The sequence below is a fragment of the Hypanus sabinus genome, chromosome 26 (genome assembly GCF_030144855.1).
Source record: "Hypanus sabinus isolate sHypSab1 chromosome 26, sHypSab1.hap1, whole genome shotgun sequence".
Taxonomy (NCBI): Eukaryota; Metazoa; Chordata; class Chondrichthyes; order Myliobatiformes; family Dasyatidae; genus Hypanus; species Hypanus sabinus.
Genome location: NC_082731.1, coordinates 33,712,283 through 33,735,350, shown reverse-complemented (window position 1 = coordinate 33,735,350; position 23,068 = coordinate 33,712,283). Strand labels below are relative to the sequence as shown.

Here is a 23,068-nt window from a genome sequence, read left to right as displayed (position 1 = left end):
TACTTGAGGTGCAGGGAGAATTTAATAGGTAGTGGGAGCTTGTCCCCATTACCACCCCCCACTATTAAGGATGAAAATGCAGATGGGTGAATAAATAAGTTTGCAGGTGATACAACGATAGGTGACATTGTGGACCATGTAGAAGACTGCCAATGGTACTGCAAGATATAGACTAGTTGGAGATATGGGTGGAGGAAGGGAAGATGGGGTTAAATCTGGCCAAATATGTCGTATTGCACTTTGGGAGATCAAATAAAAAGGGACCGTACACTGCTAATGGTAAGACCCTTAATAGTGTGGATGTTTATTGGGATGTTTGGGTGCAAGTCCATTGACATTAGCAAACAAATCTCAAGCTTGTGTAAATTATACTTTCTGTGATAATAAGTGTACTTTGAAGCTTTGTCTTCGTCGTTAGGAGCAGGAAGAGTCAGGAGCTGTACTGTTAGAGCACACTCGGAGTGCAGTGCATGGTTCTAGTCACCCCGCTACAGGAAGGAGTGGAGGCTTTGGAGAGGGTGCAGAGAGGATGCTATCAGCAGAAGTCAGACAAACTTGGGATGCTTTCTACAGGGTAGTGGAGGCTGAGGGGAGATCTGATAGATGTGATTGAGTAAACAGTTGGTATCTTGGGTCAAAATGCCAAATACCACAGGGCAAGTAATTCAGTGGTTCAATTTAATATGAGAGAATGTATATAGTAAACAACCTGAAATTCTTACTCTTCACAGACATCCAGAAAAGAAGAAAAAACCCCAAAGAACAAACGACAGAAAAACGCTAGAACCTCAAAGGTTCCCTCCCCTTCCCACGCAGAAGCAGCAGAAAAGCGTCTAACCTCCCCCTACCCCACCTCAGCAAAAACATCAGCCCCCCCACCACCATCACTCACCGTGCCAGCAACAGCAAAGCCCCCAATGAGAGACCATTGTTTACAGGCCATCAAAAATGAGCTGTCCATCCCAACAGTTCGACATCCCACAGGCTCCCTCTCTCTCACTCTCACTCACTCTCACTCACTCACTCTCTCTCATTCACTCTCTCATGCTCTCACTCTCTCACTCACATTCACTCTCTCATTCACTCTCTCACGCTCTCTGTCGCTCACTCACTCTCACACTGTCTCTGTCTCTCTCTCACTCTGACTCTCACTCACTCTCACTCTCTCATTCACTCTCTCTCTCACTCTCACTCTCTCACTCACTCTCACTCTCTCATTCACTCTCTCGCTCTCTCTCTCTCACTCTAACTCTCTCTCTCTCACTCTCACGCTGTCTCTCTCACACTCATTCACTCACTCTCTCACTCATTCACTCTCACTTTCTCATTCACTCTCACTCACTCTCTCACACTCGCTCTCACTCACTCATTCATTCTCTCTCACTCTCATTCTCTCATTCACTCTCTCACTCTCTCATTCACTCTCTCTCTCGCTCTGTCTCTCTCTCTCACTCTCTCATTCACTCTCTCACTCTCTCACACTCTCTCTCTCGCTCTGTCTCTCTCTCACTCTCACTCTCTCATTCACTCTCACTCACTCTCTCTCACTCTCTCATTCACTCTCTCTCATTCACTCACTCATTCACTCTCACTCTCTCTCGCTCTGTCTCTCTCTCACTCTCTCGCTCTCTCTCACTCTCTCACTCACTCTCTCTCGCTCTGTCTCTCTCTCACTCTCACTCTCTCATTCACTCTCACTCATTCACTCTCACTCACTCTCTCTCGCTCTGTCTCTCTCACTCACTCTCTCTCACTCACTCTCTCTCACTCACTCTCTCTCACTCACTCTCTCTCACTCACTCTCTCTCACTCACTCTCTCTCACTCACTCTCTCTCACTCTGTCTCTCTCTCACTCTGTCTCTCTCTCACTCTGTCTCTCTCTCACTCTGTCTCTCTCTCACTCTGTCTCTCTCTCACTCTCACTCTCTCATTCATTCTCTCTCACTCACTCTCTTCTCATTCACTCTCTCTCTCACACACACTAACAAGGGAGAGAGGGGTATCACGCTTTAGGTTGAGAAAGGGAAGTTTAAAAGGGATGTACGGGTAAGTGTTTTTTACACGGACAGTGGGTGGGAGTCTGGATTTCAGTGCCGGAGGGGTGGTGGAGGCAGAAACGTTAGAGGCGTTTAAAAGGCTCTTAGACAGGCACGTGAATGTGAAGGTTGGTGGAAAGTTGACCTGTGAGGCAGAAGGGTTTTGTTTAGTTAACATTTCGTTACTGATTGTCTGAATTTGCCACAGCCATTGTGGGCCGAAGGGACTCTCCTGTTTTGAACAATCCTGTGTGCTGACGTCACTCTCACCGTGACAGCATTGACTGTTGCTTTCAATATGATCAGTCCCATCAGAAAGAGAAGGGTAATTAAGATGGACCTGATCCTATTCCCCTCGTTACCACGTGACCAGATGCCATTTGAAAGCCTGACAACACATGGCTAGAGGGAGAAGTGGGGAAGGTAGAGGTCTCCGTCAACCACCGGCAGATGTTCCACCGCCTCAGCTACGAAGCAACTTTCTCCTGCATCTGGGGTGTAGGGTCCCCAACACAGGCCTGAGGCACAACACCAGTCCTCCGTAATCCAGGGCAGTCAGGCCTAAATATAAAAGGCAATAAACTGGAGCAGACCACACGGTTCAAAGTAAATTTTATCTAAGTACATACATGTCGCCATATACAACCCTGAGATTCATTTGCCTGCGGGCTTACTCAGCAAATCTGTAGAATAGTAACTATAACAGGATCAATGAAAGATCAACCAGAGTGCAGGAGACAACAAACTGTGTAAATGCAAATAGAAATAACGAGAACATGAAATAAGAAGATAATGAGTCTTTAAAGTGAGATCATTGGTTTTGGGAACAGCTCAGAAGATGGGCAAGTGAGTGCAGTTATTCGCTTCTATGCAGGAGCCTGATGGTTGAGGGGTAGGAACTGTTCTTGAACCTGGTGGTGTGAGTCCTGAGGCTCTTGTACCTTCTACCTGACGGCAGCGGTGAGTAAAGAGCACGGCCTGGGCGGTGAGGATCTTCGATGATGGTTGCTGCTTTCCTACGGCAGCGTTTCGCGTAGGTCTGCTCAGTGGTGGAACTGGGCCAAATCCATTACCTTTTGTAGGGTTTTCTGTGCAAATACATTCTACATACAAACCCTGACCCCCTTAATTATATTCCAGCCGGTAACTCACACCTCTGGATCTGTTTCCCTCTATATATAAATCCCCCAAATTGCTCAATTATATCCCAGCCTGTTAATTGCTTCCTTAGTGTCTGTTGTTCTATGAATAACCCACTTGACTAGTTTACAGCTAATATTCATTTATATCTACATATATACTGTATGTGTGTGTGTGTGTGTATTTATAAAACATAAGACATAAAATTAGAATAGAGTCTGCACCACTATTCAATCATGACTGATATATAATCCCTCCCAAACCCATTAGGTCTTTTCCCCCATAATCTTTGACACTCTTATCAATCAAGAACCTATCAACTTCCCCTTTAAACATACCCATGACTTGGCCTCCATCTATGGCAATGAATTCCATTGATTTACCACCCTCTGGCCCAAGAAATTCCTCCTCATCTCCATTCTAATGGGTCCTCAGGTTGTGTCCTCTCTCTGGTCCTAGACTCCTGGAAACATCCACTGCCTTTCCTCGGATGCCCCACATCCACTTCATCTAGGCGTTTCAGTATTCTACCTCTTCTTTCAGTTAGTCCTAACGAAGGGTCTTGGCCTGAAATGTCGACAGCACTTCTCCCTATAGATGCTGCCTGTCCTGCTGCGTTCCACCAGAATTTTGAGTGTGTTGCTGGAATTTCCAGCGTCTGCAGATTTCCTCGTGTTTGCGTTTCAATATTCGATAGGTTTCAACGAGACCCCTGAACTATTCCCATAACCTTCGGACCCACTTTCAAGGACTCTTCATCTCGTGCTCTCGATTAGATATCAGGATCAGAATCAGGTTTAATATCACCGGATATTAAACAAGTTTGGCGTTAACAAATTTCACGATACATGCCAGTGATATTAAACCTGATTCTGATGTACTGCTTATCTTATTAATATTATTTTTTTCTTTTATATTTGCACAGTTTGTCTTTTGGACACTGGTTGTTTGCCCATCCTGTTGGGTGCAGTCCTTCACTGATCTATTGTGCTCCTTGGATTTATTAAGTATGCCCCCAACAAAATGAACCTCAGGGCTGTTTATGGTTACATATATGCACTTTGATAATAACTTTGAACTTCCATTCTTTAAACTCCAGCGACAACACACGCTTGCATCAAATGCAACTCCTACCTTTCCATTGGTGGGATCTTCCCTGTGAACCTCTTCTGGACCCTGTCCAATGCCAGCACATCCTTTCTTAGACAGGGAGCCAAAAACTCAGGATATCAAGCATATTACAAGCCCCATTTCCAGAAAAGTTGGGATATTTTCCAAAATGCAATAAAAACAAAAATCTGTGATACGTTAATTCACGTGAACCTTTATTTAACTGACAAAAGTGCAAAGAAAAGAGTTTCAACAGTTTTACTGACCAACTTAATTGTATTTTGCAAATATACACCAATTTAGAATTTGATGGCTGCAACACACTCAACAAAAGTTGGGGCAGAGGCATGTTTACCATTGTGTTTCATCACCTTTCCTTTTAATAACACTTCTTAATTGTTTTGGAACTGAGGATACTAATTGTAGTAGATTAGCAATTGGAAATTTTGTCCATTCTTGCTTGATATAAGACTTCAGCTGCTCAGCAGTCCGTGGTCTCCGTTGTCTGATTCTCCTCTTCATGATGTACCATACATTTTCAATAGGAGATAGATCTGGACTGGCAGCAGGCCAGTCAAGCACACGCACTCTGTGTCTACAAAGCCACGCTGTTGTAGCCCGTGCAGAATGTGGTCTGGCATTGTCCTGCTGAAATAAGCATGGACATCCCGGGAAGAGACATCGCCTTGATGGCAACTTATGTCTCTCTAAAATCCTAATATACGCCTCAGAGTCAATGGTACCTTCACATACGTGCAACTCACCCATGCTGTGGGCACTGATGCACCCCCATACCATCACAGATGCTGGCTTTTGCACCTTTCGCTGATAACAATCAGGATGGTCGTTTTCACCTTTGGCACAGAGAACTTTATGCCCGTTTTTTCCAAAAACTAGCTGAAATGTGGACTCATCTGACCACAGCACACGGTTCTACAGTCTTTCGGTCCATCTGAGATGAGCTCGGGCCCAGAGAACTCGCCAGTGTTTCTGCATAGAGTTGATGTATGGCTTCCTCCTTGCGTAATACAGTTTCAAGTTGCATTTCTGGATGCAGCGACGGACTGTGTTAATTGACAATGGTTTTCCGAAGTACTCCCGAGCCCAGGTGGCTATAATTGTCATGGTAGGATGACGGTTTCTTAGGCAGTGCTGCCTGAGGGCTCGAAGATCACGCGCATTCAGCAGTGGTTTCTGACCTTGCCCTGAGATGTCTCTGAATTCTCTGAATCTTTTCACAATATTATGTACTGTAGATGTTCTCTACAGTACATAAATTCTCTAAATTCTCTGCAATCTTGCATTGGGAAATGTTTCTTTTGAACTGACGAACAATTCTCTCACAAATTTTGGCACAAAGGGGTGAGCCACGACCCACCCTTGCTTGCAAAGACTGAGCCTTGATGGGTGCTACTTTTATACCCAGTCATGATACCTCACCTGCTACCAATTAGCCTGCTTAATGTGGAGTCTTCCAAACCGGTGTTACTTGAATATTCTGTGCACTTTTCAATCTGATTTTAACTCTGTCCCAACTTTTGTTGAGTGTGTTGCAGCCATCAAATTCTAAATTTGTGTATATTTACAAAATACAATTAAGTTGGTCAGTAAAACTATTGAAACTCTTTTCTTTGTACTTTTGTCAGTTAAATAAAGGTTCACGTGAATTAACATATCACAGATTTTTGTTTTTATTGCATTTTGGAAAATATCCCAACTTTTCTGGAAATGGGGTTTGTATAAACCTTTCAAAGTTCTTTATTGTTTTCCAGCCTGTCGCTCCTTTCCTGATATCCATTGCTAAATCAAAAGAATTTGGAAAAACCCAACAGGTCATTCAGTATCTGTAGAGAGAGAAGCAGAGTTAATATTTCAGTTGGTGTATGTATGAACTCAAATTCAAGGTCCAGTTCAAGGTTACCGTTATTCAGCCGTTAACGTGTATACCGCCAAATGAAGCCATGTTCCTCCGGACCAAGGTGCTCAACACAATACATATAACTCAGACATATAACGCATAAAGTAATATCACAAATAAATAATAAGATACAAGTTAAAAAGGAAACAAAGGTTCATTTTATTGTCAAAGTATGCATGCACAATACAACACTGATATTTAACCACAGGAGTTGTTCAAAACAAAAGCCATCACTCCCCCCCCCCACCAACAGAAGAAAGAAAAATAAACAAAATTCGCAAACCCCCAAAACCCCTCCCCTCCACAAAAAAAACTATAAAATTGCCCATACCCCCAAAAACTCAGATCTCCAACCCATCCCCTCGCAAAAAAACAGCGACGATAACATCAAATCCCTGACCACCTCCTCACAGAAAAAAACAGCGACAATAGCGTCAAAACCCCCACGCAGAAAACCACCAAAAAGAACGTCAGACCCCAAATCCTCCTTCACATAAAAACGTAACAGATCACCCACCTGCCAATCGGCAACAAGAAAGGAAACTGACCAATAGAAAATACAATCCAATAGTCACATGAATCTCAGAATATCGGAAATATAGAATGATCTTTTGAGAATCACTAGATCCTGAAATGGTTCCAGAGGACTGGAAATTCACTCTTTGAGAAGTGAGGGAGTCAAAAGAAATGAAATGATAGGCCAGTTAGCCTGACTTCAGTGGTTGGAAAGATATTGGAATCCATTATTAAGGATGAGGAGTCAGGGTTCGTGCAGGCACATGATAAAGTAGATCAAAATCAGCATAGTTTCCTTAAGGGGAAATTTTGCCTGACAAAGTTATTTGAATTCTTTGAGGAAATAATATTAAGGATAGACAAAGGAGAGTCAGTGGATGTTGTTTATTTGGATTTTCAGAAGGCCTTTGACAAGGTACCACACATGAAACTGTTTAACCAGATGAGAGCTCATGGTATTACAGGGGGAAATAGCATGCGCATGCGCAGGAGGCGAAGAGTGGGAATAAAGGGACCCTCTTCCAGTTGGCTGCCGGAGATTGAAAGTGTGCCGCAGGAGTCAGTGCTGGGACCACTTCTTCTCACATTATATGTCAATGACTTGGATGAAGGAATTGATGGCCTTGTGGTCAAGTTTGTGGATGGCAGGTGAGGAGGGCAAATAGCGTTGAGAAAGCAAGGTGTCTGTAGCATGATTTAGACAGATTGGGGGAATGGGTGAAGAAGGGGCAGATGGAATATGGTGTAGGGAAGAACATTGTCAAGCACGTTGGCAGAAGGAACATGGGTGTAGACTGTTTTCTAAATGGGGAGAAAATTCAAAAACCAGAAGTTCAAAGTGACTTGGGAGTCCTCGTGCAAGATTCATTAAAGGTTAACTTGCAGATGGAGAAGCTAGCATTCATTTCAGGAGAACTAGAACACAAAAGCAAGCACATATTGCTGAGGCTTCATAAGGCATTGGTCAGACCACACTTGGGAGCAGTTTTGGGTCACTTATCTAAGAAAAGACGTGCGGGCATTGGAAAGAGTCCAGAGGAGGTTTGCAAAATGACCTCAGGGCTGAAACGGATAACATGTGAGGAATGCCTGATAGCTCTGGGTCTCTACTCGCGGGAGCTTAGGAAAATGGGAGGGGGGCACGGCAGATGTCAGTGAATCCTGTCGAATATTGAACAGCCTAGATAGAGTGGAGGTGGAGAAGATGTTTCCCATAGCGGGGGGAGTGTCGGACCAGAGGACACAGCCTCAAAATAGAGGGATGCCCATTTAGCAGAGTTGAGGAAAAATTTCTTTAGCCAGAGGGTGGTGAATCTGTGGAATTCATTGCCGCGTACAGCTGTGAAGCCCAAGTCTTTGGCTATATTTAAGGCACAGGTTGATAGGCTGCTGATTAATCAGCTATTTTTTTTTCTTTTCTTTTGTTCTTATTTAGTTTAGCGGGGTTTTTTTCCCTTTATATAAATAAAATTTTCCAGTCTTTTTTTTTACTGTTTGTTAAGAGTTGTGTGTTTTTTTTAATTATACTGTATATATAACAGCGTGACATTGTACCTATTTGATTTTGACAATATATACTTTATTTCTGTTTATATGTCTTTTGTATTATCTGTTTGCTGAACTTCTCTGATTTGTATATTTTTTTACTGGAAATCAATAAAAAGATTGAAAAATGAAATGATTAATCAGGGAGTCAAAGGTGATGGGGAGAAGGCAGGAGAATGGGGTTGAGAGGGATGATAAATCAGCCATGATGGAATGGCGGAGCAGACTCGATGGGTCCAATGGCCGAATTCTTGTCCTATGTCTTATGGTCTTCTGGTCCTCTCAGCAGACTTGGCAATCATTCGCAGGGACTTGCAATTCCTCCAAATCTTCGAATTATCTCCAGCTCGAAATCCTTCCAGGAGATCAGCAGCTCTATCAACCCCAACTCCGGGGTTCGAGGGTGGAACTTACACCTCCCATTGGTGCCCATTCTCAAGTCTGTAACCTACGCCCAGCTCTCTGTAACTTTGGCTTGGACCCTGGGGGTAACGATGTGTCTGACGTGCTGTGACAGCCTCGCCCCCCACTCACTCACCTCTCCGTCCTCCCCACAGGGTCTCTGACCTCTTCCTCGCCGAGTCAGGGAGGAGCTGACGTCGCTGAGGACACGACTGCCGTAAGTAACGGCCGCCGGTCGCTGGGTGGCCTCTGCGCTGGTGTTTTGCTGCGCTCCTTCAGCATGTGGGCACCGCTGGCAAGCCCAGCCTCTGCCCGTCCTCGGGTTCCCCAGGAAGCTGGCGCTAGTCTCCCCGAACAGCTTGAAGCCAAGCGAGTGGCATGCCAGCGCATCTTAGGATGCAGCTAAAGCATTAAATGCATTGGTGTGAGCCTGGATCCGCCCGTGGTCCCCGTGCAGGTAAGATCAGCGGCAACGTCTCCATAGATCCCTTAAGTTGACGGGATGGTTAAGAAGGCCTACGGTGCGTTGCCTTCACTAGTCGGGCGGTTAAGTTCAAGAGCCGCGAGGCAATGTTGCAGCTCTGTAAAACCCTGGGTAGACCACATTTGGTGAGTTCTGGTGGCCTCATCATGGGAAGAACGTGGAAGCCGAGAGAGGGTGCAGAGCAGATTTGCCAGGACGCCGCCTGGATTGGAGAACCTGTCCCATGAGGAAGGGTTGAACCAGCTAGGACCTTTCTCTTTGGAGCTAAGGAGGACGAGAGGGAACTTGATAGAGGTGTACAAGATGCTAAGAGGCATAGACAACTAGACTTCTTTCCAAGGTGGTAATGGCTAACAGCAGAGAACGTAACGTTAAAGTGTTTGGAGGAAAATGTAGGGGGGATGTCAGAGGTAAGTGTTTTTACATTCAGAGGGTTGTAATTGAATAGAACTCCCTACTGGATAGAGGCAGATGCACAAGGGGCATTTAGGAGATGCTTAGCCACGTGGATGAAAGAAAAATGGAGACCCACGTGGGAGGGGAAGGTTAGATTGATCTTGGACTAGGTTAAAAGGTCAGCACAACGTGATGGGCTGAAGCTTCCTGTTCTGCACTGGATGCTCTGTGTTTCTCTTCCCATAGGAGCTCTTCCTCCTTGCATGCATTTTTCCAGATGAATTTAAAGCGAACTCGAGTTTACGAGCAGGGAGGGTGGGATTTGACCCCTCGCTATGAAGTGCCAACTGTTTCTCGAGGACCCTTTTGTTGTGCCCGAGGGAGGGGGTGAGGTCCCAGCCTGGTCTGGGCCAGTATCAGAGGGGGAGAGTGAGGAACCAACCCAGGATTGGGAACGTCAGCCTACCCGACAGAACTGGGGATGGGATTCCTTCACGCCATCTCCCGCGCAAGGGGTAAAAACAATGTTAGAAACAGTCGGCAGGTCAGGCAGCATCTGTGGAGGCAGAAACCAAGCTCAGAGACCTTTCAGAGCTGGTGTGTTTGATTTACTTATTGCAGGGCACAATTCCAAGAAGACCACAGCTTTGTCATAGGATCTGGAGGCTTGTGTGCCTCAATGACTCAGAAAGCGAAGTTGGTTGGAGTCAGGGCTTTGTGCTTTGGCTCTTGGTAGGGTCACCCATGCCAAACAGGTCAAAGGGCAGAGGCCAGACTAAGAGTGCCCACCTGTCCTCCAGATTGGGAAAACAACCCTGACTGGGAAAAGAAAATTGCTGTGGAAACAGCAATGAGGATTCCTTCCATTTAGCCGAAGATAGACAGACGTCACTGGTACAGAGATCCGGGTTTAATCCTGATCTCTGGTGCTGTCTGTGTGGAGTTTGCATGCATTCCCTGTGACCACGTGTTTCCTCCCCCACCAACCCAGTTGCTCCAGTTTCCCCACCACATCCCTAATTGGACACTGTAAATTGCACCCCCAGTGCGTAACTAAGTGGTAGACTCTGGGTTGAGTTGATGGGGGTTTGGGGAGGGCGGTTACGGAGTAAATTAGTTGGGGGGGGGGGGTGAGGATACTCTATGGGCCAGCATGACCTAGATGGGCTGAATGGCCTATAATCATAAAACCAGATGAAATATGGACAAGAAAAGAGCTGCTTTAGAGCAAAACGCTCTCAAAGTCAAAGTGCCTCCTGAACTGGAATTAGAGGGAACGTGGTGAAAGTTCTCCACGTGTCGGGGAAGATGGCTGAGAATTTGGTTAAAGAAAAGCTTCCGTACGTTGAGAAGCTCTTTGATAAATGGTAATCGATAGTTAATTTTAAATCTGAGATACTTCTACGAAGTAAAAGTTCGGGTGGGGGGGGGGTGGCAGGCGGTGGACTGGGGTCACAGGTCAGCATCTGCTCAGTGAATGAGCCGTGGACCGCTAGAGTGAGGAGCAATTCAATCCCAGAATGCTCCTCCTAATCCCCAACACACATCAGCCGTCCGGAGCAACGGGTCACGTGACCCGCGCTGCGTGTGATTGGGTACGTTAAGTTTATTTAATTGAGAAACGGTGCAAAAATAGGCCCCTCTGGCCCACAGAGACCCACTTGCCCAGCAACCCCTGATTTAATCCTAGCCTAACCATGGGACAATTGACAATGACCAATTGACCTACCAACCGGTATGTCTTTGGACTGTGGGAGGAAACCAGAGCGCCCGGAGGAAACCCATGTGGTCACAGGGAGAACGTACAAACTTCCGCTGGAGTTGAACTCTGAACTCCCGAGCTGTAATAGCGTCACAGCAACCATCGTGCTCCCGTGTTGCTAGGCTGCCACGTAGCCCCAGTGATGCTGGGCGAGGAGGCAAATTCTCTTTCTACATCGTGTTCCTCCAAATGGGAGGGGAAGGGGGTGTGAGGGGGAGGAAGTGAGGGAAGGGAGGTGTGGGTAGTGATGGAAGTGTGAGGGGAGGGGAAGGCAGCGTGAGGAGATGGTGAGAGAGTGAGGGGATGGGGAGGGACTGTGGGTAAAGATGGGGATGGGAGCAAGTGGGGGAGGGAGTGTGAGGGGAGGGGGAAATGAGTGTGAGTGGAAAGGGGTTGGGAGTGTGAGGGGAGAGGGGAAGGGTGTATGAGGTGAAAGGGGAGGGAGTGTGAGGGGAGGGGGAGGGAATGTAAAGGGGAGAGGGATGGGAGTGTGAGGAGAAAGGAGGAGTGAGTGTGAAGGAGGGTGTATCAGGTGAAAGGGGGAGGAAGTGTGAGGGGAGAGGGGGAAGGAGTGTGAGTAGAGGGAGTGTGAGGAGAGAGGGTAAGGGAATGTGAGGGGGAGATCACGTTGAGGGGTTTGGGACAGGGAATGGGGAGGGAGAATGAAAGTGGAGGGGGTGTGGAAGGGCGAAGGAGCATGAGGAGGGAGTATAAATGTTTAGAGCGAGGAGGAGCAAGTGCGAAGGGTTAAGGTGAGGGGAGGGAGTGTGGGTGGGTGGGATCTGGGAGCGCGATTATGAGGTGGAACGTCAGCCACTGGGAGCTGGGGAAGATGACAAATGGTGAATGGGGACTGGGAGGGACAGAGAGGGAAGGGAGGGACCATGTGGGATCGGGAATGACAGTGGGAAAGTGAGGCATGGCGGGGGACAGGATAAAAAGTGAGAAATAAAGACAGGGAGAGCAGGGGGTAAGAAAGTTGGAGGTAGAAGGGGAGTAGGGAATGAGGAAAAAATACAGAGGGGCAGGCGGGCGGAGGAGAGGAGGGAAGGGAATTGAGAGGTCGTGGAGGGAGGGTACAAGATTATGACCATTAGACATAGCAGCCTACTTGGGCCATTCAACCCATCATCGAGTCTGTCCCGCCATTCAATCGAGACCGGATTAATATCCCTCACAGTCCCAATGGAGGGGAGAGCGGTGCTGGAGGGGAGGGATGGGATGGGAACGGAGAGGTTAGAGAGAATGAGGAGGGGGAACCAGAAATAGAAGTAGGGAGGGAGAGGAAACTGGAATGAGGTGTCTGGGAGGGGGCAGGAGATGAGGGTAAAGAGAGAGGGCAACAGAGGCGTGCAGAGGAGGGGGTGTTGGGGACTGAGAGGGTGGACACTGGGGAATGAGGGAGGCTGGTGGAGTGAGGAGGACGGTAATAGGAGACACTGATGCATAGGAGTGGAAACGTGGGGCCCACGTCCAGGCATCGGAGCCCGTGGCCCGGACCCCGTACCCGCCTCTCCGACTGTCTTCGTTTGATCTTTCAGGCACACACGGACAGCGAGTCGTCGTCCAACAGCAGGAAGGAGATGCTCCCGAAACACATCACCATTGTCACCAGCGAATCGTCCTCCAGCTGCTACATCAGGTCCCCGGTCTCCGATGAATTCTGGCTCAGCCACGCCGAGGCAGACACGCCACACGGCCAGGTAACCAGCCGCCGATGTCCCACCCGTGCCCGCCACCTTCCTCCCCAACACAATGTGGCCCTCCCACCTCAGCAGGCCCGGGGCAAGGCGAGTCCAGATCTCCGGGCCCCTTCACACCACGTTGGAATGAGGGTCAGAGAGGCTGCTTCCTGGATGATGCTGTACGGCCCAGGTGGCATGGGGGAGAACGTTCTGTAGTAGTGACAAGGAGGAGGAAGCCATTCAGCCCATCAATCTACAGCCAGCCCCTTGAATTCCCTTTTAACACACAGCATAGAACAGTACAGCACAGGAGCTGGCCCCTCTGGCTCACAATGTGTGTGCCGTAACTTGATGCTGATTTAATCTCTTCAGACTGCACACAGTCCCTGTTTCCACCTTCCCTGCACACCCATTTGTCTGCCCAACAACGCCTTAAATGCCCCTGTCGGATCGGCCCCCCCGGCAGCCACCAAAATCACCCAGCGTGTCTCCCTTCACTTCTAGCAACACACACAAAATACTGGAAGAACTCAGCTTCGACAGAAACGAATAAGCCGTCGGCATTCGGGTCCGAGGCCCTTCTCCAAGATTGGGTGGGGGGGGGGAAGGTGCCAGGATAAAACGTGGGGGGAGAGGGAAAGCTGGATGGTGTTGAGTGAAGCCAGTGTTTGGGAAATGTGAAAGGCGGGACAAGAAGGATTCTAACAGGAGAGGAGAGTGAACCATAGGAGGAGGGAGTGGGAAGCAAGAAGAGGCCAGAGTGGAGAATAGAGGAAGCGGGGAGGAGGAGGGAATTTTTTTTACCGGAAAGAGAAATAGACAATCATGCCAATAGGTCGGAGGTTATATAAGGTGATCTCCTCCACACTGAGGCATGCCTTCTAGAGTTTGACATTACCCCCACCCCCCACCACCCCCAGAAAAAGGCTCGGACTGTCTACTCTATCCCTGCCTCCCGTAACTTTATAAACCTTTGACAGGTCTCCCCTCAGCCTCTGACAATCCAATAAGAACAACCCAAGTTTCAACGGTTCATTGGCTCAGTTTGGTGTCAGAGAATGTATACACCCTGAAATTCTTACTCTTCACTAACATCCACGAAAAAATACCCAAAGAATGATTGACAGGAAAAGACCTTAATCCCCAGAGACCCCTCCTCCCTCCCACACCCCTCCCCACGTGGCCTTCTCATCCCTCGGCCTGTCAAAGTCCTCAAGTCACCAGGAATTGGGGGATTTTAATAACCATATAACCATTACAGCACGGAAACAGGCCATCTTGGCCCTTCTAGTCCGTGCCAAACGTTTACTCTCACCTAGTCCCACCGACCTGCACTCAGCCCATAACCCTCCGTTCCTTTCCTGTCCATATCCCTATCCAATTTTACTTTATATCGAACCTGCCTCTACCACTTCCACTGGACGCTCGTTCCACACATGTTCAGACAGCTTCTTCATTCAGACCTCAACTGATAACAGTGGCCGATTTAACTACATGTAGTGATTCTACCTCAGATGCCCCTGTGATAGAGAATGCCCCAGGTTCTCCTCATCACCAGTGCCAAATAGCCTCCGCTGCTCCTTGCCATACTGATCTTTGGTTCAGGACACCACCATCACCGGAACTTCTGTCTCTAGTCCTTCCTGTCCCATCTCATTCATCTGAACTCCAGGTATCAACCAAGCCCATCTCACCACGTCAACCCTCCGATCCCGGGGAATAGAGTGGTGACATTTCACTGAGCTCCCGCTGTACAAAGACCGTAAGTTAAGAAGATACATATAGGAACAGAACTGGGCCATTCAGCCATCGATTTCACCCCACCACGCAATCAAAGCTGATCCACTTCCCCTCTCAACCTCTCTCCCACCCCACCCCCGATGCATACACCAGTCAAAAACCTACCAGCCTTCATTGCAAATAACCCGGTGATCTGGCCTCGACGGCCAGTGGTGCCAATGAACTCATTAGGTTTCTCCAGAGCACGCCTTTCCTCAAGTAGTCGCCACGCATGGTCCTGTACGATTGTCAATGGAGATCCCTCTCACTGTGAAGCCCATTGTACTAATGGCCGCTTCAGCCACCCGTTGCCTCGCCTGCAGACAAGCGGGCGCTTGTCCAGTCCCAGGTTCAGTGTCCTTTCGTCCCTGACGTGGATCTCTGAGAGGCTGTGTGGCTGAGTACTCCAGTCAATTGTATCCAGACACACACACACACACACACACACACACACACACTCACACAGAAACACACACTCACCTGCTTACATGCAGACACACACTTGTACACAGATGGACAAAAAAAAGCCCACACTCTTCTACACACAGTCACAGATATACACACAGAGACACACCTCTACAGACAGGCATACACACAGATAGACACACACCTATAGTCACACATCTCAACACACACAAACACACACCTCCTCAGACAGACATGCACATGGAGAGATGCACACCTACACAGACGTACACACACGAGGAAATCTGCAGATGCTGGAAATTCAAGCAACACACACAAAATGCTGGTGGGACGCAGCAGGCCGGGCAGCATCTATAGGGAGAAGCGCTGTCGACGTTACGGGCCGAGGCCCTTCATCAGGACTCAAGAAGAGTCTCAGCCCTGAATGTCGACAGCGCTTCTCCCTGTAGATGCTGCCTGGCCTGCAGCGTTCCAACAGCATTTTGTGTGTGTTGTTGTTAACGTCGACAGTGCTTCTCCCTGTAGATGCTGCCTGGCCTGCTGCGTTCCAACAGCATTTTGTGTGTGTTGTTGTTAACGTCGACAGCGCTTCTCCCTATAGATGCTGCCTGGCCTGCTGCGTTCCACCAGCATTTTGTGTGTGTTGTTGTTAACGTTGACAGCGCTTCTCCCTATAGATGCTGCCTGGCCTGCTGCGTTCCACCAGCATTTTGTGTGTGTTGTTGTTAACGTCGACAGCGCTTCTCCCTATAGATGCTGCCTGGCCTGCTGCGTTCCACCAGCATTTTGTGTGTGTTGTTGTTAACGTTGACAGCGCTTCTCCCTATAGATGCTGCCTGGCCTGCTGCGTTCCACCAGCATTTTGTGTGTGTTGTTGTTAACGTCGACAGCGCTTCTCCCTATAGATGCTGCCTGGCCTGCTGCGTTCCACCAGCATTTTGTGTGTGTTGTTGTTAACGTTGACAGCGCTTCTCCCTATAGATGCTGCCTGGCCTGCTGCGTTCCACCAGCATTTTGTGTGTGTTGTTGTTAACGTCGACAGCGCTTCTCCCTATAGATGCTGCCTGGCCTGCTGCGTTCCACCAGCATTTTGTGTGTGTTGCAGACATACACACAGATAGACAAAAAATCTATATACACACACTAGAGACACACACACAGAAATATATATATATAGACGCACAGACAGACAGACTCACACACACGTTGCATACACACATAAACTTCCCAACCTGAAGGAAACTTGAAAATCCCCCGGGGCACCCACAACCACATGGCTTCAAGAGGAGATGGGTGATGGTGTCTCTGACCACAACAGGATGGTGTGGAGGCCAGAGCTGGACATTCTTCCCACCCGTGGGACGGGTCCCTTTTCTCACCGGTTCTAGCTGTGGCACTGCGTGCAGGCAGGGCAGCTTTCGGTTTACAGCGATTATCCCTCGTCTTTATGGCGTCAGGGGACACAATGCAATGACAGCGCTGGCGACCCATGTTTAATCCGTGGCACCGTCTGTAAAAGTCCGTGGCGTTTGTACGTTCTGTGTGGAGTTCCTCGGGGCACCCAGGATTCCAGCCACGTTCCAAAGACATTAGTAGGCTAATTGCTCACATGGGTGCAATTAAGCGGCGTGAGTTTGTTGGGCCGAAAGGGTCTGTTACAGTGCTGGATCTCCAAATAATTAACAGACAAACCTACAGAATGCACACAAAATGCTGGAGGAACTCAGCAGGCCAGGCAGCGTCCGTGGAAAAGAGTAAACAGTCGACATTTCAGTTCCTCGAGCATTTTCGGTGTGTCTGTGTTGCTTGGATTTCCAGCGTCCGCAGGATTTTCTCTTGTTTGAGACAAACATGCTGATTGAAGGGCCCCAGGGTCGAACACTGCAAAGCTCGGTGGCGTTTGAGGGTGTTGGGCTTGAGCAAAAAGGAAGTTGTCGCAGGTGGTTAAAACAGGAGCAGGAAGTTTATGGGTATATGGGCACTTGTACTGTGACCGGCCTGCAGTACTGCTGTTTAGATTTAACGGTCAGAAATAGTGAGATGCTCTCTTAGATTTTGCTTGCTATGTTCAAGGATTTAATGCATCAATCAATCAATCAACTTGCCCGTTTCGCCGCGGGCATTTGGGGCAGCGGTGAAGGTTTCAACTCTATCTGTCCTTGGCCACGCAGAAGTAGAAGGATTCTTCATTGCAATTTCTGTAATGGTTTTGTTTGACCAGTCAGGATCACCAACCCTGGAGGACTGGTGGACCGCTCTTGTCTGGCCTCTGCCCTTTGACCTGTGAAAGCTCCGCTGCTTTGCTTGGGCTGTGTGACGCACTCCGGTCCCGCCAAACCCATGTGATTGGGAGGGCTCTCCTACCCTAAACCCTGGTTTGTGTGGATCTCCTACCCTCTTTCAGCTCAGTGCCAAGAAATAACAGACAGCACACTGCATACGATTAAAGGAATTATAATTATGAATCTTAATTCATAATTGAGGAGGAATTTAAGGTGGGGGGATATATGGAAGGCAGGGTTTAAGGGTAGGCATAACATTGTGGGCCAAAGGGCCTGTATTGTGCTGTACTATTCTGCATTCTATGTTCTATTAACTAAAGGATTGGTAAAGAGAAAAATAAAATAAAAACAAAATGGTTCATTATAATTTAAAAAGTCAGGCACGAGTTGGGAGCTCAACTCTTCCCAAAAGTCATATTCACAGATCCGCAGTCGACCTGGCACCTTGCTCCATCGAATCTTAGTCCCCGACCGGGTCGAATCGTATAACCGGTTCTCCCCAGTGTCTTTTCTCTTCCTCTCCCGCCGAACAAAGACCCCAGCTCCACTCCGGAGTCAGGCACACAACGCAAAAACGCACTCCCCTCTCCAGAGCACCCATCATCTCCAACCATAACCCAAACACAGCAGCTACTGAAAGACAGTGAAACCTGTCCCAGGCCCTTACACCTTTCTGGCACTGGTGACGCTACCAAGAGCCAAAGCACCAGGCCCTGACTCCAGACAACGTAGCTCTCCATGTCGTTGAGGCACGTGACCCTCCAAACCCTCCCAGGTTGTGGTCCTCCTTTGAGCAACTCTAAATCAAGCGCATACACACACAGGTAGAGGAACACACAACCTGACACATACAAAGTCAGACACGGACACAGTTACAGAAATGCAGGTGTGCTGTCACGGTGATAGACCCACACACAATGATAAGGAGCTGAAGAAAGCTTTTGGCACACTGGCTTTCATCAATCAGGACATTGAGTATAGAAGTGGGGAGACCGTGGTGTTGTCGTGCAAGACGTCGGTGAGACCACGCCAACTGTGTTCAGATTTGGCCACCCTGCTTATTGCCCCTTACACCACTGGCGTTTAGGACAGCAATTAAGGTCCTCCATCTCTGTCCATGCTGTCACACACAGATGTACCAAGAGCCAAGCACCAGGCCCCGACTCCAGCCAACGTAGTTCTCTGGGTCATCGGGGCTCACGAGCTTCCAAACCCAACGGCAAGATGGCTGTCCTCTTGGTGGCACCCCGCTATAGGAAAGATGACGTTAAGCTAGAAAGAGTGCGGGCAGGGTTGACACTGATTTAGCCAGCACTCCAGGGACTGAGTTGGACAGGCTAGGATTTTATTCCTTGGAGTGTAGGAGACTGGGAGGAGATCTTATCACCGTTGTGAGCCATGTCGTGTGACGGAGGCAATCATGGTCCTATTACCATGATTGTTTTAGTTGTTATTGTGCCTGGATAGGAAAGGGTTAATACAGGGGTTCCCAACCTTTTTTTGTGCCATGGAACAATACTATTGAACAAGGGGTTCGTGGACCCCAGGTTGGGAATCCCTGGTTTGAAAGGTTATGGGCCAACTACTAGGAAATGAGACTGGCTTGGATGAGTCATTTGGGTCAGCACAGACCAGTCGGGCTGAAGAGCCTGTTTCCTTACTGTACCTCTCTCTCTGTCACACACACACACAGTAACAAGAACAAAGTCACCAGAGACACACTGATGTTAGAGGATACTAAGTGTTTTGTTCAACAAAACAAGCAGCAGGCATCACATTGAGACCCTATCAGAGGCAGAAATTACATGATATCTTATATACTAAAGGACAATTCTATATTTATAATGTATCTACAGTGCTTCCTTTGAATTACACATACAACTTTCACACCTCCTTCACACACACAGTCCAGGCACCCAAATTGAATGTTAATCAGCGTTGACTGGTTTGCAGTCAACTGCAGTTCACAACTCCAGGACCCTCTTGCCCAGAGCTGCATTTCGAATTTAAGCTACAGTCCGCACTCAGCTCTAAAGATCGGTCGATGAAGTTAACATCTTGCTCTATACCCTAAGTCCCTGACAACACGACAACCTCACACAGTCACTGGGACACACACGTTGTTGAATCAGTGCTGCTCCTCATCCTGGTACAGCTCAGCGTCTTGCTCACAATGCTTCTCTCCTCCACTTGGGAAAATGAAATGCAGATGAGGATTTTGGACCTGGTTTATTATTGTCACAGTGAAAAGCTCGCCTTGCATACAGATCAGATCATTACACCGTGCATTGAGGTTAGACCAAGGTAAAACAGAAACAATGCAAAATGAAGTGTAAACTCCACCGAAAAGGTGCAGTGCAGGAGGACAATAAAGTGCAAGACTGTAACAAGGTAGATTGTGAGGTCAAGCGTCCATCATATCGTTCAAGAGTCTGGTAACAGTGGGATAGAAGCCGTCCTTCACTCTGGTAATATCTTCTTGCATCTTGTGCACAATGAGGCACCCTCAGGGTGGAGGAGCAACACCTTATATTCCATCTGGGTAGCCTCCAACCTGATGGCATGAACATCGATTTCTCCTTCTGATAAAAAAATCCCTTTCCCATCTCCTCTTCTATTCCCCACTCTGGCCTCCTTCTCACCTGCCTATCATCTCTACCTAGTGCCTCTCCTCCTTCCCTTTCTCCCATGGTCCACTCTCCTCTCCTATCAGACTCCTCCTTCTCCAGACCTTGACCTTTCCCAGCCACCTGGCTTCACCTATCACCTTCTAGCTACCCTCCTTCCCCTCTCCCCACTATTTTATTCTGGCATCTCCCTGCCCCCTTCCTTTCCGGTCCTGAAGCAGGGTCACAGCTCAAAACGTCGACTGCTTGTTCACTTCCATGAATGCTGCCTGACCTGCTGAGCTCCTCCAGCATTTTGTTTGTGTTGCCCTGTATCTTCTGCCCAAAGGTGGGATGGGAGGAGAGAGAATGCCTTTGATTATGTTAGCTGCTTTACTGAGTCAGTGAGTACAGGCAGAGTTCGTAGAGGAGAGGCTGTTTCCTGTACTGGGACCTCCTCGCAGAACACCTCCATTCAATGGTCAGTGGTTCAATTCAATGTTTGAGAACTCGTACAGTATATGACCTGAAATTCTTACTCTTCACAGACATCCATGAAACAGAAGGGAAAAAAATCCCAAAGTGTGAATTACAGAAAAACATTAGAACCCCAAAGCACCCATCACTCTTCCCATGCACAATCACCAGCATGGCAACAATCCACCCCCTACCCTACCTGTTGTAGCAAAAAGCATCAGTCCCCCCTACCACCCCCCAGGCAAGCAATGACAAGCTTCCAGAGACCATGATCGAGAGTTCATCAAAAACAACTGTCCATTCCAACAGGCTAGCTCTCTCTAAACAGAGATATCACTCCTTCCACAGCGAGGTGGGGGGGGGGGGCAACGCTGTTTCGATGTTACAATCTGCACCACCTGTTGTGATGGAAGTGAGACAGATTCTTTAGGTCTCAAAGGCAAGGGCTCTGGACACAGTTTTAATAATAAGGAGTTTATTTACAAGGGGAGAAGAGCTTGAGATCAACACAAGCGGCTACAATATTTGCACAAACGCGCTTAGAATAGACGAGTGTGGGAAAAGTCGGGTCGGCAGTACAATACACGGGAAAACGGTGTGGGGACAGAGTACAGGTACACATACAAGCAAGGGAAAAGTAACTACGATACCTGACCCCCCTTGGCCATGGGCAGGCACGGCTCTCTGCTACAGGGGCAACAATAAACGCCCCCATGACCCTATTCAATGCACGGCTCACCACGTGTCTCCAGCTCTGTCCTGCTGTCTTCAGCCTGGAGTGAAGCAGGGTGCTCCCTCAAGGATGGCAAAAGAGAGCGAGCCAAGCACATGCAGTGCCCTTTATAGGTCAGGGGGCTGGAGGGTCCAGCCCAGGTGATTCACTGGGGGGAGGGCCAACGGCTTGGTGATAGATGGGTTAATCCAATTAAGGTGGCCAATAGTTAAGTGTGCATTGATTAGTTGGGAGGGGTGAAATGTTGACTGGCAGGTGGCGCCCTCCAACCAGGTGAGGGCAGTGCTGTCACGTGACAGGCACAACTCTCTGGATACACCATCTCCTATTCAAGTTCCCCTGACTCACGGATCAGCAAACTCTCTCGCCATCGAAAGAGAGAGTGGAGAGACCTCCGACAGCCATCTCAACGATTCGATCTCCTGTGTCGCCTCAGTCACAAGCGTGACTCTGAGCTTCCAACCTCTTTGGTTCCCCAGCCCATTCCTACTCAGGCTCACCTGTCCTGCACTATCCCAATGTGGACCAAAGTCAGCTAAAAGAAAACCTCACATTTTGACTCGGCATGTTACAAACATCCTGACTCACCACTGAATTCGACCCCCTCTTGGCCCTGGCACAGGTGTTTTCTGTCCTCTGATACCCTTACGTTCCACCTGCCTCTTCTCTGGCCCTGGCCTGCTACACCTTGTGTTACTTACTAGCCTCCAAGAGAGTCCACATACCTGCCCTTCACACCATCAGCGACTGGGGATCACCACTAAAGCCTCCTTAAATTCTGCAGGTCAGAGGCTGGGTAATTTCAGGAGACTGCCTCCTCAAAGTCTCCTACAGGATTTCGACCCAATCCTTTACATTCCACAGTCCCAAGTTCCTCCTGCAAAATTTTTGTTATGCTACACTTCAAATGTTCTTATTAGACATAAAACACTAAGGAAAAACTTTTAAAGAATTACAATAAAAGCGAGTCTGTTTTTTTTGAGATTTCTGAAAATACTCCGCAACCTATCCACCTGTTCATCCCTCCTCTGACCTGCTGTGTCTGTTTCCATTATCTGCAGTTTTATTCATTACCAGAGTTCTTCCACCCTCCCCGAACTATTTGTCGTGTAAAAAAATAGAAGCCGGCCATTCAGTCCCTTTGGCCTGTTCTAGCACTCAATGGGGGGGGGGGTCTGTCGAGTGGCCGCAGTGGTAGAGGATCAAATGGCTTCAGACTGTAGTTTGATGGTCAGCCTGCCGGTGGCGCTGTTGAGAGGGTCAGTATTGGCTCACCATTGCCACCTGCTGGTGTTTATTAGTACTGCTGGCATCAAAGTTCAAAGTCCATTTTACAATCAGAGTATGTCTGAGGTTCCATTTCTTGCAGGCATACTCAGCAAATCTGTAGAATAGTAACTATAACAGGATCAGTGAAAGATCAACCAGAGTGCAGGAGACAACAAACTAGTGCATATATAAATAGCAATAAATAACGAGAACATGAGATAACAGATTCAGATTCAGTTTATTTGTCATTTAGAAACCACAAATTCAATGCAGTTAAAAAATGAGTCAACGTTCGTCCAGAATGATATCACAAAAGCACACGACAAAACAGACTACACCAGAAAATCCACATAACATTTGGCAACCCCCAATCCAGAGTCCGGAGAGGCTGCTGCGTATTAATATCACGCTACCGTCTTAGCACGTTCCCTGGAAAGGAACTACAAACCCATCAGACAAAACAAGACCAAAAACTAAAGCTACAAGACCTGCACAAGACCA

General features: G+C 48.0%; 1 protein-coding gene across 1 annotated transcript in view; it reads left to right on the top strand.

Annotated features, from left to right (window-relative positions):
• spred3 (sprouty related EVH1 domain containing 3) overlaps window positions 1-23,068 on the top strand; it is a 115,494-nt gene that overhangs the window by 74,750 nt on the left and 17,676 nt on the right. Inside the window, exons 4-5 of the mRNA XM_059951314.1 lie at window positions 8,824-8,885; window positions 12,852-13,013. Of these exons, the coding sequence (XP_059807297.1) occupies window positions 8,824-8,885; window positions 12,852-13,013 (224 nt within the window). The remainder of the gene's footprint in view (window positions 1-8,823; window positions 8,886-12,851; window positions 13,014-23,068) is intronic.